The sequence below is a fragment of the Rhincodon typus genome, chromosome 4 (genome assembly GCF_021869965.1).
Source record: "Rhincodon typus isolate 14 chromosome 4, sRhiTyp1.1, whole genome shotgun sequence".
In the NCBI taxonomy this organism is placed as follows: Eukaryota; Metazoa; Chordata; class Chondrichthyes; order Orectolobiformes; family Rhincodontidae; genus Rhincodon; species Rhincodon typus.
Window position 1 is genome coordinate 9,793,054 of NC_063335.1, and position 16,567 is coordinate 9,809,620.

At 38.9% G+C, this 16,567-nt stretch overlaps 1 protein-coding gene across 1 annotated transcript in view; it reads left to right on the forward strand.

The window, feature by feature from the left end:
- The window catches only part of sdha (succinate dehydrogenase complex, subunit A, flavoprotein (Fp)), a 32,270-nt gene extending 22,524 nt beyond the window's left edge, over positions 1–9,746 (forward strand). The window contains exons 11-15 of the mRNA XM_020531717.2: positions 2,922–3,040; positions 4,427–4,538; positions 6,097–6,227; positions 7,836–7,949; positions 9,059–9,746. Of these exons, the coding sequence (XP_020387306.1) occupies positions 2,922–3,040; positions 4,427–4,538; positions 6,097–6,227; positions 7,836–7,949; positions 9,059–9,145 (563 nt within the window). The 3' untranslated portion in view covers positions 9,146–9,746. The remainder of the gene's footprint in view (positions 1–2,921; positions 3,041–4,426; positions 4,539–6,096; positions 6,228–7,835; positions 7,950–9,058) is intronic.
- The last annotated feature ends 6,821 nt before the right edge of the window (positions 9,747–16,567 follow it).

The following is a 16,567-nucleotide window of genomic DNA, read 5'->3' on the forward strand; positions in this document are numbered from 1 at the left end:
GTTGCGCAGGCTGGCTTGAGTTTTAAGTGGCAATTTATCACTGCTTAATAATATGTAGTGTGAATGACCATCTCCAGCAGGCGAGAATCTAACTATCTCCTCTTAACTCTCAATGTTATTACTGGTGTTGTAGCTACCACTATCAGCATATTGGGGGGTTACCATTGACCAGAAACTGAGCTAGACTAGCTATTTAAATACTGGTGCCTGCAAGAGTAGATCAGAGGCTGGGATTTCTGTGGTGAGTAATGAATTTATCCCCACTAGGTATGTCTAATAGCTACAGGGCACATGTAGGAGTATTCTTCACTGAATACACTCCACTTACTGGGATGGATGTAGCACCGGCAACACTGCAGAAGCATGGCACTATCTTAGACAAAGCAGCCTGTTTAGTTGGCACCATATCCTCCACCTTAAACGTTCCTTCCCTTCATCTCAGCTGCACAATGGCTGCAGTGTGCACCATCTACAAGGTGACTTTTGGTTGGGCATCAAGTTTCTATGACAACACCTTCCAAACCCATAACTTCTCCCACCTAGAAGAATGAGGCAGTAGATGTGTGGGAACGTTGCCACCAGCAAGTTTCCTTCCAAGCTGTGCACCATCCTAAATTGAAACTATAACTATAATTCTTTCACTATCACTAGGTCAAAATCTTAGAACTTTCTTCCCAACATCACGAGGGGTGTATCCACACCCCACGGTCTCCAGTGCTCAAGAAGATGACACTGCTATCATCACGGTCTTCAGAGCAGTCGGTTATAAATACTGGGCTAGGCAATGATGCACGTGTGCTAAAGAATAAAAAAAAATAAACATTTAGAACTGTTTACAAGAACTAGCACTGGAAAAGTTGCGTTCAAACACTAACCACACTAAGTTGTGGCTCAGAGCATTTAAGATTGGGAAAGGGGATAACATGTTACGGATAATTTTTTTCCCTAACAGTTTTGAAAATACATGTAGTCAGAAGCAGGGAAAATGTATGTGGAAAGTTGTAGGCTATGGTGTGGAATAAAACCAACTTTGCCTTAACTGTTCTGGTGAGTGGTTCAGCAGGTTCTAAGCACTGATCTCCTTTATTCCTTTTAATCCTGACTTTCACTGTTATGTGCACAGCTGACAGAAAGGGAATTATGCTCAACTGAATGCTGCTGCTTGAGCTTCTGCCCAAAAACAGGTCTGTCCCTAGCACCACAATGGGCCCGGCAAGGAGGCAGTTTCCAAACCACCCTAGCCAGAATAGGGATTGAACCCTGTGCTATTGGCACTGATATGATCCAGCCAACTGAACTACCTAGGACCTTCCAAGGAGTATAAATTGCTGTAGCTTATAGTCTTATGCACGTATGTTTGTAGCCTGGAGCACTGGATAGTGATAGGAAAAGCTCCAGTTTCTTTCTGTGACATGGCTGACCAGGGATCTCTCGCACTCTTACTGCCAGCCAACTGGAGTATTGTGTCCAGTTCTGGTCGCCTCACTACAGGAAAGATGTGGAAGCGTTGGAAAAGGTGCAGAGGAGATATACCAGGATGTTGCCTGGAATGGAGGGAAGGTCTTACGAGGAAAGGTTGAGAGAGCTAGGGCTTTTCTCTTTAGAACGACGAAGGATGAGAGGTGACTTGATAGAGGTGTACAAAATGATCAGAGGTATAGATAGAGGAGACAGCCAGAGACTTTTTCCTAGGGTGGAGGTAGCTATTATGAGGGGACATAGTTTTAAAGTGAGTGGAGGTAGATATAGGGGAGACATCAGAGGGTAGGTTCTTTACTCAGTCGGGGCATGGAATGCATTGCTGGAGAGGGTAGTGGAGTCAGCCACTTAAATGCCCCTAATGAGGCTATTAGGCATATGGATGATGGTATAAGGTAGGGTTGGAGGTTAGATAGACCTTAAGATTAGGGTAAAAGTTCGGCACAACATCGTGGGCCAAAGGGCCTGTACTGTGCTATGTTCTATCTGTTAGAAGAATTTTTAAGTTAATGCTCAGCATATTTGGCCGCGTTACGAACACATTCCTCAGCCATCTAGTCCTAGAGTGGACTTGAACTTGGAGTTTCTAGCCCAGAACAGGAATGCTTACCACTGTGTGCCATAAGACCTCTTAACTGAGACCTCCACCGGAGTAAATCATGCAGGGATTTTGCTGTGAGGCATATCGCCAGACAAGTTATCTGTCAGTGGTATTGCTTTCAAACACAATTACCAACACTTGCTTTTGTCCACTGTTGCTAGCTGGGCAGTAGAATTTAGATTTCACAGACTCATTTAGATTGTTTTAGCATTGAATCGTCACCACTAGTGATTGTTTCTCTTTACCTCTGTTTATATAATGCTGAATAAACAGAATCTTCTGGAAAAAAAAGGTAATGCTATATATGGATTACATACAGTTTGTTCCACATAATCCAAAAATGTGGTTCAAACCAGTCCTGGGAGTTTCACTTGGTTAAGTGGAATTTTAACAAAAACTAACCTGCACGTGCAAGGAGGCAGGTCAGGAACTAGTTTGCTGAAGAAACTGTTTAAATCAGTCATGACATTAGTATCCAGCCTTTGGGTTTTCTGGTGAACCAAAGTTTGCGCAGTTGGTCACTTGAAAGACTGCACCACTATATTACTGCATTGTAATGTCTGCCTAGCTTACATAGTTGAGTCCATGGTGGGACTTGAATCTAAACCCCTCATGCCATTGAGTGCTACCAAATGATATTGTATCTTGTAGCCTTTACATTATCATTGTAAACTAAAGTTTGACACCTTGCTAGATTTTAGAAATATTGCAGCTAAAAATATTATTTCCCTTTGTAGATGAATTATTTTCAAGGTCCCTTTCCAGTAAACCGAATTTATTCTGTCCTTTCAAAACATTTTCTTGACATCTAAAGTATTGCTATTTATTGCTGTGAATTCAGGAGAAGCTGTTGCACCAATTAAACCAAATGCTGGAGAGGAGTCAGTAGCCAACCTTGACAAGCTGCGATTTGCTGATGGAAGTACTCGTACATCTGAGCTCAGAATTAACATGCAGAAGGTGAGAGAAGAGAAGCAACTTTTAAGAATTTCTTATGTAGTTTTTGAAATTTGTGAGCTCTAATGATTGCCACTGCTAAAGTGCAAGAGCTTTAACACCATTTAAAGACCAACTAGCACAATGTTGGGACCCAGTCCTTTCACATGTTAAATCCTGGCTTCTAACAGTAGGCTTGTCTACAGATTTGAAAGTTTATAAGGAAATATTTGATGTAGTCTTACCATTGTCCAATGAAGTTAAAAATGTATTTATTTTGTAATATCAAGATTACTTTAGTGTAATTTGCTAAGCAAGACTTGAATGTAATTGTAGTAAAGTAGATCACATGGTTTGCAGAATGGTTGCTTTGATTAGTAATGACAACTGCTTAATTTATTGTTCAGTGACTGAACATTTTTATGTGACTCAAATTCAGATTTTCTGTGATTTGAAATTCCAGTGCCTGAAACTGATTTGTAAATCATTGCTGCATGAAACTACAAAGTGCTAGTGTCAGACATTGGTTTAGCATTTCCTCATTGATATAATTTACAATTTAGATGACTATTCTAAAGTGATCCACAAATCAAAGGAACACAATTGGGCTGCTTAGCACCTCAACCCTGCACCACCGCTACGTTACATCATGGCTGATATGCATTTCAACTCTATTTACCCACCTTGGCTTCATAACACTTGATATCCTTAGTTAATAAAATCTGTCCGTGTACTGCGTGTGTCTAATGGGGACATTCTAAGAGGATTAGAGTTATGGTTAGTAGTGTTATGGGCCAGTGGTTTGTAACTGTTTGCCTGTAGCTATAGTCTAATTACTTGTAGCAGTAATTGTAATAGTAACCTGGAAACCTGGTCTGTGCTCTGTCAACCTCGGTCTAAAAGTCAGATAATACTTTATAAAACCTTTAACTTTTGTGATTATTCTGGGAGTTGTGGAGCTTGATTTCCAACCCGCTGTCCCAGTGAACCATAACACAGATGGTTTTATTATGGAATTTATCAGTCTAGATACAGCCCACAACTCAGACCCATACAGTAAAACTGGTTCATTCTTTGTTGAACTGCTGAGCACTGGAACAAGGATGTCCCATTAATGTTCTTGTATATTTCGGTGTTTGTAATTCAGCCTGTTTTGATTTGGCACTCCCTGAAAGGAGTGTTAGATACCCAGTTCAAGTCAATTAAAATGTTGTTCAATTGCAGATAGAATATTAAAAGGATAAATGTAAACATTTTTGTGTAAATTGACCTGGTATGTATAAAATCGATATCCTTTGTAATGAATCTTCCAGCTCGTTGGCAAGTAAGTGTTTGATGTAGCTGACTCTCATTGCTCATTCAACGGCTGTACTTGAGATTGATAATTGCTTTAATTCCTATTTTCAACAGTGCATGCAAACTCACGCAGCTGTGTTCCGTACAGGCTCTGTACTAAAAGAAGGTTGTGACAAGTTAAGCAATTTATACAGGTCTCTGGATGACATCAAAACATTTGACAGAGGTAGATGTATTTTCTTTTGCCTGCTGAAATTCACTTATTTATTACTCAAGGAATTGCCAACAGAATGTTAGATGTCGTGTGTTTGTTAGCCCAACTGGCTCCCAAAGAATTAATTCTCTTGGGTTCTGTGCTACACATTAGCTTGAGTTTGGAGATAGAATTGCTATTCCTCGCTCCACTTCTGACAGTACTTTGCTAGTAAGCCTCCACGTCAAACAACAGTTTAAAAAAAAAAAAAAATTTCAAAATTGTCCCTCAAGTTATTAGATATTCATTCAATTATTTATTAATTTATTCATGTTATTTTATACATACATAATGTAGCAATCAAAATTTTAAAATTGGTTTTACTGTAAACTAAGCTAATCCGAGAACTCCTCAGCATTTTGGAGATCCCAGCTGAAGGTGTAGTATTTTCAGCCAATTCAGCACTGAAAATGTTAATACAACCAAATTTTTTAATTTTAAATTTTGCAGCTTAGTGCAGCAATATCTTGTTTTATTTCAGTGATTTAAACTTTTAAAAAAAAAAAAATTGTTGAGAATGTGGGTGTTATTGGAAGGCTAATTGCCCAATCTTAGCTAATCTTGAGACAGTCGGTTGGTCTGATTCTTGAACTGTATGAAGGTATTTCTGCAATGCTTCTGCAAAGGTAGAGTGTCCTAAGGTTTGGTTCAGCTGTGAAGAAGGTACAGGGATGGTGTGAGACTTAAAGGTAGTGGGGTTCTCGTGCACCTGCTACCCTTGCCCTTCTTGGTGGTGGAGGTTTGGAATAGGGATGTGGTATCAAATAATTCTTGGTGAGTTAATGCAGTGCATTATGTAGGTAGTACACATTGCAACCACAGGGTGTTCACATGTAAATTGGGTGAGTGTATGCTGATCAGGCAGACTGGACATTGTTCAGCCTTCTGAGTAATGCTGCTGCAATTAAATTCACATAAGCAAATTAAATATATCCATTCGCAACAGTTCTAAATTTATCACAGGAACACAGCAGGCTGGGCAGCATCAGAGGAGCAGGAAAGTTGACATTTCGAGTCAGGACCCTTCTTCAGAAATGGGTCCCGACCCGAAACATCAACTTTCCTGCTCTTCTGCTGCCTGACCTGTGTTCCTCCAGCTCCACGCTGTTATCTCTGACTCCAGCATCATCAGTTCTTACTATCTCTAAATTATCGTGTTTTTATTTAATTTCAAAGCATGTAATGAAGCATGCTTGAATAGATATAATAATGCAATTGTTAAACTTCTGGATTAGCCAGTTAAAAGTTCAGATCCTACCATGGCTAATTGTACAAATAAATATAATAAATCTTGTAAATTGTGGCTGGCACCAGAATAATTAAATTGATGATTTGTGAATTGTGACCTATTTATGATTAAAATTTAGAGGAACTGATCTGTGATTGACTTTTGATTCCCTCCAAAATAGTTTGGCAAACCGGGGTCAGATCAACCGCATGTAAGCATCAAATGCACCGTTATCAACACACCCACCTTATGAGAGCTAAACCATTACTTTCTATTTAATATAAGCTGTATTGCTTGTTTCAGGTATTGTTTGGAACTCTGACCTAATTGAGACCCTGGAGCTGCAGAATTTGATGCTTTGTGCCATACAAACTATCTACAGTGCAGAGGCTCGCAAAGAGAGCAGGGGAGCACATGCCAGAGAGGATTTCAAGGTTTGAGTAAAATTACATTTGTGGTTATGCTGTCTCACACTGTGTCAAATGTATTTTTAGTACTATATTAATGGGATTTATCCCAGAATATTGAGGGAGGCCAGAGAACACATTGCTGAAGCATCGACAGACATCTTCTTATCCTCTTTGGCCACAGGTGAGGCCCCAGAGGACTGAAGAATAGCCAGTGTTGTCCCATTGTTTAAGAAGGGTAGCAGGGATAATCCTGGAATTTACAGGCCTGAGAGTCTCACTTCGGTGTTAGGGAAATTATTGGAAAAGATTCTCCGGGACAAGATCAATACGCATTTAGAAGCAAATGGACTTGACAGTGATAGCATAGTTTTGTGCAGGGGAGGTTGTGCCTCGCTAACCTGATTTGAGTGTTTTGAGGAGGTGATGAAGATGATTGAGGGAAATGTGATTGATGTTGTCTACATGGACTTCAGTGAAGCTTTTGACAAAGTCTCTCATGGCAGACTGGTACAAAAGGTGAAGTCACGTGGTGAGCTGGCAAGATGGATACAGAACTGGTTTACTCATAGGAGACAAAGGGTAGCAGTGGAAGGATGTAGTTGGAGATGACGTGGTCATTTTAACCTGAAGGTCACCACACTTCAGGCAAAAGGAGAAGTTGAGAGGGAGAGTCCTTCAGCCGGTGTGAAAATTGAAACCACGCTTTTGGAATCATTCTGCATTAAAGAATGGATATCTGGCCAACTGAGCTAATTGATCCCAGGCCTTCTTTACAAAAAGTGTACACAACAAACAAAAGTTCTCGAAGTCAATCCAAGATCATTTAAAGTAAATTGGAGGGAAATCTTCACTTGGTCTTGTGCACTGTTCTAAAAGCCACGCAAACATTTAGAAGAGAGATCACCACTACATTACTGGATAACGAGGTTGTTGAGGAATATGAGCAAGAACACCTAATTAATGTTTGAGAGAGTGCCATAAATTCTGCAACTAGTTCAGTGGTCTAGTCAAAGGTAATATAACAGTTCACAACAAAAACAGAAGTTGCTGGGAAAGTTCGGGTCTGGCAGCATCTGTGAAGAAAAATATCAGGGTTAACGGTTCGGGTTCGGTGACCCTTCCTCAGAACTCAGGTTTCAGATAATATCAATCACATCATCAAAATAATGATTGAGAAAGGCAGAGCAAGGTATACTGTGTGTGTTGGGGGAATGGGGCAGCTCATTTCAAGAGAACAAGTATGAAATGAGGGAAGAAAACTTGGAAAATATATTGACAAACAAAGAGAGCAACAATGGGTCATATTTAAAAGATCAATAGAATATAGGAGAAAGTTATTTGGTTCAAAAACAATTTTAAAAAAAACTAGCTAACTAATGAAACCATGGCTTGACATGATATGTTTCCCTTTGTGGGAAATTTTGTGCTAGGGGGATAGGGTAAAAATTAAGGAAAAGCTGTGTAGGTTAAGGCCATAAAAAGGCAAAAAAAGCCACTGGGAATAACTTTTAAAGAAATAAATTGAATTGCAAAGACACTTTAAGGTCTCATTTGAAAGGCAAAGAGCTGACAATGTTTTGCCATGAGTTGGTCTGAATATTTTTCTCTTTCTGAATTCTGTTCTCACTTTAGATTAGAATTGATGAGTATGACTTTTCAAAGCCATTGGAGGACCAAGAGAAGAAATCGTTTGATGAACATTGGAGAAAGCACACACTCTCTTACGTGGATCCCAAGACTGGAAAGGTAAGACTTATTGACTGCAGCAAATGGAAGATAGTTTGCACAAGCATATTAATTGAATACTTTTCGTCACTGAAGTATTGGTGCATAAAAAGCATGTTTTTTTAATATAAGTACAAGTTATAAATACCAAAAGGTTGATATTACAAAGGCTGTGTGGCTATGAATCTAAACTGCTGTGCGCACAATCAAATTACAGGTACTCTATCAGTGACTTCCCATTTTAAAATTAATGGTCACAAAATTGTGGGCAGTGCTTATATGATGATGCTTCACATTACCAGAAGATATGAAATCAATTTTTTGATATAAAACTGTTTTGTGTCTTCACACACTTCTCTGTTGGAGCGTGAAATGGTAGTAGAAGGATTTGCAGATTGATTGATTAACAGACTGTAATGTGAATTCTCCTTCCGTGGCTGTGACCATCTTCTTCATTGATTATTTATCCGGTATAAGCCCAGATTCAGCGCCAGAACTTGTCTTTGCTCAACAGGACAGTCTGGAATGTGGTTCAAACTCTTCCCCTGCTGACAAAGGAAGGAATGCAACCATTGAACCAAGGATGTAATATGAGAGAGCTTTTGTGCAATAGAAAATCTGTTTAAGTGGAGTATCTGAAATTTTGTGTCTGATTAGACTCCACGTGAATTTACTTTAATACACTAATTAGGAGCATGTGCTTATGATGAAAGGTGAAGTGTAAATACAGAGGCTGAATGCACTATGTTAAAATTATGTTCCTTTGTCAACTTTCATGTCGTTATCCCATTAGTTGTATAAAAGTTTTCAAACTGATGGATGGGGAAGTCTGTGAGCAAATGGTTGTGGGGGTGGGAAGGTCATCAAGTTTATGACTGGATAGAATTTCTCAAACTTCTGTTAGTTTGTTGATTTACTAGCAATTTCTGAATTATTCTTTTGATCTTCCTGAAAGGAAATTGATGTCCTGGTGAGTATAATTGTATCTATGGATCACTTTGCACAGAAGATTGTAAACCCCCAAGGAGATCCCAATCCTTGGAATTTGTTGCTTGAAATTAATTAAAGGGATAGTAAAAGGCAAGGACACAGGTCTGCTGTTCTGAACATGTCTTTGTTTTAAATTCCAGGTTACACTCGAATACAGACCTGTAATTGACACAACATTGGATGCAAAAGACTGTGCCACGGTTCCACCAGCAATTCGTTCTTATTAAAGCTAACAAAACCATTAGATCATTACATGCTAAACTGGGATGAAAAATGTAGTTCCCTGTTAATATATTTAATAAAAGTCTAAAGCAACAGCAAAATGTGATCCTTTTTGAACTGTGTATTGTAACCATATGTATATTGTAAAAGGTAAATGACATCTTTTGTATGAGTATGAATGATAAAGCCATAGGAACAGTGCTCTGTACATAGTGCATTGATGAATGCCATAAAACTCAGTTTTCAGTAGAATGTGTAGTTATTTGTGGCAGCATCAAAGACCACACATCCTAATGATGCCAGTGGTTAATCTGCCAGTTTATTAAAAATAATTCCTTTGCAATGCTACGTGACCTTTTAAAATTGTAAAATTGGCTCTGAATTATTCTATTGATGAATATTATACCTTGCGACTGATGCAGAATGCAAGTTGAAGATGTGTTCAATTCAGTAGGACTTTTGACCTGACTTTTAAAAAGCATTTAGTTGATGGCTGAAGGAGAATAATAGTGTGCTTTGGAGTGGTGTGAAGTCTTATTGATGCTGATTTGTTTTGTAGTCTGTTATGCCTCATGTTTACAAATAAAACAAACAGGTTTAAATTGATTTTATAGCAGTCTAGTCAACTAGCAATCCAGAACCCTGAGCTGATGCTATGAAAACATGACTCCACATCTCATCTGGTACCTTGGGAAGTTTTGATGTAATCAATAAATATGGAATTAAAAGCAAATCTCATAAATGGTCATGAAACTATCAATGTTGTAAAACCTCATCTCATTCACTAATGTCTTTTAGGGAAGGAAATCTGCTATGCTTACCTGGAGTGTCCCAGAAAAGATTCTAGACACAATGTGCTTGACTTCTAACTGACTTAGAAAGCTACTAGGTTGTATTAAACCACTGCAGAGTGTCAAATAAGATTGAAACTTAACAGACCACTGGCATAGAGCTTGGCTCTGGAAACTGCAAAAGGACAGCTAGCCAGTTCTACCTAGAAAAATCATTCTCTGGAATATCTGTTGAGCTAGGTCAAAATAAGAAAAATGTCCCACAGACACCAGTCTGAAGACCTACTAAGAATAGCAAAGGAATGTGTCCTCTGGTTGGGAATGATGTCCATTACTAAGAATAGGTCAGTAGCACTCCATTGACAGAGTTGGCTGAATCTTGAAGGATGTCTCCCAGACTGGGTGTCTGGCTGGTCAAGAGAGGGGCAAAAAAGCTACTTTACCTCATCCTTGGGTCGTGGGGCCTGACGTGATTACAGAGCTGGGGAGGGGTGAGATCACAAACTGATTTTAAAATTCTCATCCATATTTTCAAGTGTAGATTTTGCTTGGCTGAGAGCTAAAATAGGTCAGCAGCCACAAGATGATAGAATGAGACCTCAACTTAAGACATGGACAGCAGTGTTTTGAACGAGCTCAAGTTTACAGATAGTAGGACATTGATTTGTCAGAAATGTGTTGGACCAGTCACAGCTAGAAGCAACAAAGATATTCATGAGGATTGCAGAGGCAGCTGAGCTGAGTCAGTGCTAAAGTGGAAATGGGCATTTTTTTTGGCACAGATGGGGTCAAAAGCTTATCTTATGATTAAATGTGACACTGAGGTTGGGAGCAGACTGGTTTAATTTTGCATTATTTCTAGGAAAACTGATGGAGTTAGTAACTAGGGAAGAGATTTGAACAGAAACCAAAAACAATGGCCTTCAGACATAATATTTGATTGAAGAAAATTTCTGCTCATCCAATCTTTGTATTGAATGTTAGATAAGCAGTCTGATAAACTTACAATGGTGGAATCATCGAGAGGTGTGATGTGGTAGAGCTGGATATTGTCAGCATATATGTGACCATAGGATATCACTGGTGATTATACAATGCTGCAGAATTTCCATACAGCAAGTAGGTGGCTGGTACCAGAAGCTATCATTCGCAGCTATAGACGAGAGCTTAGGAATTGTCAACTAAAGAAATGCTATTGTGCCAGACTCCCCTTTGATAACTCTTGTTAGCCTAACTGCAGAATGCACTGTCTCTTACATTAAGTATATTGTACAGAAACAGGCCACTCAGCCCAACCAATCTGTACTGACACTCCTCTACTCGAGCCTAAACACAGCCTTCCTCAATCTATCAGCACAGCTCTACGTTCCCTTCTTCCTCATACACTTACACTGTTTTCCCTTAATCTGATCTATGCAATTCACCTCGACTGCTGTTGTTACATAGGAAACATGGCAGAAATTTTCACAAAACGAGCTCTCATAAACAGCATGTGATCGTGACCACGTCATCTTTGTTAAAGATGTTGATTAAATGGTAAGTATTGGCCAGGAATCTGGAGTTGTCTCCTCCTGCTATACTTTGATATAGTGCCACAAAATAATATACATTCTCCTGAAAAGCAGACTTGGTACCTTGGTTTAATGTTCCGTCTGAAAGAGAGTGCATTACACCCACTTGAGCATTAGTTAAGTGCTTCATTGCTGGCAACTCCTTGTTTGTATGGGATTTGTATAAACTATGCAAGATTGTCCATCTGTCTGGTTGTGTTTTTTCATTATGGCTACAGGGCCATTGTTTATCTTTTGTTCATTTTACAGGATGTGGTTGTCACTGGCTGGGCCAGCATTTATTTCCCCTCAAGAAGATGATGAGCTACCTTCTTGAATCACTGTAGTCTACATGATGCAAGTACAACCGAAATGCTGTTAGAAAGGGAGTTCTGGGATTTTGAACCAGTGACCATGAAGGAGTGACATATATTTCCAAGTCAGAATGGAGTAGGGCTTGGCGGAGAAAGTTGCAGGTGGTCATGTTCCTATGTATTGCTATCCCTGTCCTTCTAAATGGTAGAGTTTCTGGTGTGGAAAGTGCCCTGTGTGGAGCCTTGCAGAGTTGTTACAGTGCATCTTGAAGATGGTACACTGCTGCCACTGTGCATCAATGGTGAAGGGACTGAATACTGAGGTGTTAGATGGGGTGCCAATCATATGGGTTGCTTAGTCCTAGATGATGCTGAGTTTCTCAAAATGTTGCTGAGCTTTAATTGATGCAGGCAAATGAAGAGTATTCCATCACTCTTCTCACTTGTGCCTTATAGACAGGTATGAAAAGATATTGAGGGCTCTGTACAATTCCTAGCCTCTGACTTGCTCTTGTAGCCACGGTATTTACATGACTGGTCCAATTTAGTTTCTGTCCAATAGTTAATCATCACCAGACCCTCCCCACCCCCAGGATGTTGATAGTGGGGCGTAAGCAACGGTAATACCGTTGGATGTCAATGGGTGATGGTTAAATTGTCTCTTGTTGGAGATTGTCTTTGCCTGGCACTCCTGTGGTATGAACATTAATTATCAGATCAAACCCAAATGTTGTTTGGTCTTGCTGCATTTGAACATGGACTGCTTTAATATTGGAAAGTCACAGATGGTACTGAATATTGTGAAATCATCAGTGGAGATCCCCGTCCCTGACCTTATGATGGAAGGAAAGTCATGGATAAAGTAGCCATTGACAAAATATGGTTGGGCCTTGCACACGACCCTGAATAATTCAGGCTCTTAACATCTCTTAGAGATAGTAAGAACCGCTGATTCTGGAGTCGGAGGTAACACAGTGTGGAGCTGGAGGAACACAGCAGGCCAGGCAGCATCAGAGGAGCAGGAAAGCTGACGTTTCGGGTCAGGACCCTTCTTTGCAAATTTCTGAAGACCCGAAACGTCAAATTTCCTGCTCCTCTGATGCTGCCTGGCCTGCTGTGTTCCTCCAGCTCCACACTGTGTTATCTCTGACTTCAGCATCGGCAGTTCTTACTATCTCTTGATATTGAGGGCATTCCCTTTCACTTACCCTTCCAAAGTTAGCTCCTGTATCTATGTTTGGACCAAGCCTCGAATAAGGTCAGCTGCTCAATCTGGCAGAACCGAACTGAGAATCGGTTTGTAGGTTACTGTTGAGCAAGTACCGCTTGATAGACCTGTTGATGACAGCTCCCATAAATTTGATTGGAAGTAGATTAATAGAATGATAATTGACTCGGTTGGATTTGCCCTGCTCTATGTGAATAGGAATTATCAGAGCAACATTTTTAGTTGTGTGTGTTGAGCTATACTTCAGCTTGATTGGGAGTGCAGCAACTTCTGAAGCACAAGTCTTCAGACTATTTCATGAATGGTTTTTATAACAATCGACACTAGTTTTTTATTTCTAGATTTTTAGTTGAAATCAAATTTCACCATCCACCATTGTAGGATTCAAATCCATATCCCCAGGGCACTGGATTACTAGTCTAGTGACAAAACAACTGTGCCAACACCTCCCTTTTGGCTACAACTTCTGGGTCTGAAGGATTGAAGGAAAACTTTGAGTGTTCTGCCTTTGGATAGAAAGTAAATCATGCAGTGCATCTATTAACCACTAGGAGAGCCTAAAGTATTACTTTTGGTTAGAATATAGTTGAATACAGACAAAATATGTATGTTGTCAGATTAAATAGTTACATTTCTGGAATTATATTCATAATTACAGTTTGAAGGGAAGTTCCTCATTTAAAGAGCTATAAGTCAGTCTACGTTGAATGTTGAGAGCCTTTCTACGTTCTTGCTACATTTTAAGGAACAGCACATTGGCTCAGTGGTTAGCAACTGCTGCCTCACGGCACTAGGAGCCTGGTTCAATTCCACCCTCTGTGTGGAGTTTGCACATTCTCCCTGAGTGCTATGGTTTCCTCCCACAGTCCAAGGATGTGCAGGTTAGGTGGATTGGTCATGCTAAATTGCCCATAGTGTTCAGGGATGTGTAGGTTATAGGGGGATGGGTTTGGGTGAGATGCTCTGAAGGTCAGTGTGGACTTGTTGGGATCCTATGATTCTAATACTTTATCCATTTAACTATCTCCAGCCATCTGGAATTCTGTGATGTGTTAAATCCAGTCTACAACTGTGCAATAAATAGCTTTACTGAGCAATAGATATTAATTTTAAAAGTCCATATTTTAAAATGTCAAGGTAATTTCCAAGTAGTGAGGTACCCAGTGTGCTTCAGCAAATTGGTTTTAGGTTTCATGTGATTTCCCATTGGGTAAAATCCATGGAAGGCATTGAAACAGTCTGAACCCGTGAAGCAAGGACAGCAAAGATATTAAATCATCCTTTGATGTATTAATTGCTGCAACTGCCCCTTTCACTTTATTTTTCTGTACTCTTTCAACTTTCACCATTTCCATTTTCCATCACATTTCATGTTCTCTGACCATAATCAAACATATATCCTGTTACTATTTTTATGATAAATTGTATTTCAGTTTCTCCACCTTTTCTGTCAGAGTTTAAAGCTTAAGTCATCTCGTTAAAGTGATCTTGAAATGATAATTGAAAGAAATAGTAACACATTTGAAGCAGAAGTTGGTAAATCATGGACGAGATTTGGACCTGAAATATGAATGAGAGAGAATATTTAACCCAAGAACAATCCTCATATACTTCAAAGACCATTTAAAAACATTCAATCATGTTAACTACCAAGAATTAGTAAATGTGTTGCTGAAATGTGACATTGACAACAAAGGTATGAGATTTAGCCAGAGCATAATTTGGAATCTCATAGAAGTATCAGACTGGAAGAGGGCAATCAGATATATTTCAGGTGAAGAGGAGAGTACAACAAAACTGTATACTTGTTGCCAACATTATTCAGTCTGGACAGAGAACAATATTCATCGAATTAGATGTACAGTACTTATATGGAACTTACACAAAAATTGGAGACAAGAAATAACAAACTTTTTTTTTTGCTCAGTGAAGGCTACCACATCAGATCACATTCAGACTTTGGCTAAAAATTTTTCATGACTTAATAAGTAACTGGGAATAAAGGAGCTGAAGTCCACAACGTATCATTGACAACCACTGTGAACTTTAGAGAGATGCCATCAGATTCGCATGGCAATGATTAAAACATAATCTCCTAAATATCCTCAGGATCAGGACAAAGGTCTGCCTTTTTCTATTACAATCAGGGAGTCTCCAAATGAATCTGCTGGGTCTAATCCATTTGTATTAATCTCTGATTGTGTGATGAGGTCTGCTAAAATTGATATAGACTTAGAAGAAGATTCCTTTACATTGGATTGTTTCTAAAGAGTCTCAAAGCAGCATGCAAAATAGTACAGGAGCATTTGTAAATTTCAAAGGTAGAAATGAAAGAATGGTCAGACAAACTAGCCGAAACCAAAAATTTCCAATGGGATGAAGTGTTAACGCTATCACTTTTACAAGTTGATCCATACAAGGTAATTAAAAGAGTTAAGAAACATAATTTTCGCTAGACACTCCAGATCCCAGGAAGAATAATTGGTTATGTCATATAACTATGTTAATACAATATTATAGTAGAGAGAAAGATAAGAAGGAACATGTATATCAAGCAGTAGTATGAATAGTGAACAATGACAGAAACAGAGAGAGTGATGTAAAAAGAGATGTAGACGAGTCACAAAATGAATTGATTACCTGATTAATGCTGCGAATGCAAGCTGGTGTATCCTTGTAATTAGAGGAAGAACAATTGGAAGACCTTGTAAGGTTAATTATAGAATTAAGGGAATCTATAGAGATAAACTAGGGGGTACAATCTTAGCCAGACATAATTTGCGTGTAAGAGAATAATAAACCAATAAAGTACCAATAAATTGATATCTATATCATTTAAGCCCAGGAAAACAAGCCCAGGATCAAATGGATATTCAATACAAGTGGGAAAATCACTTAACTGAAACTAGTTTTCCAAGAGTATTAGATCCTAAATCTGTTGGGTCAACTAGTTTCTACACAAATTATCGAAAAGTAAGTGCACTATCAAAAACAGAATCATACTCCATTCCTAAGCTAGAAAATTGCATTATAGAAATGACTGTCTCATTTTGTTCTAAGATTGATTTGTTCAAGGGGTGTTGGCAAGAATCACTGACATCGAGAGCTAGGGAGTTATTACCCTTTGTATTAATGTTGAGTCATGGTTTCAGGTTTAAAACTCTCCAGCTACATATTGAAGACTTACGAATCAAATTGCAATTACTGTAACCAATTGTGTGGTTTACTTGGATGATGTGTTAATATACTGCAACTCTTGGGAAGAACACATAACGTAATAGAAGTTTTATTTAAACAGTTAAAGTTAAGTGACTAGGAATGAATCTTGCCTAGGGTGAGTTTGCAAAAGCAACGGTAACTTATTTAGGATGCATTGTAGGGCAAGGACAAATGTTTCCAAGGACAGAGACAGTAGAAGTTCAAACAGACTTCCCCATTCCTAAAATTAAATGAATAATTGAGATATTTGGGTATATAAGGATGAGGGTTAGAAATTTGTGCCTAACTTTAGCATAATAGTTACACTTCTAATAGATGTATTACT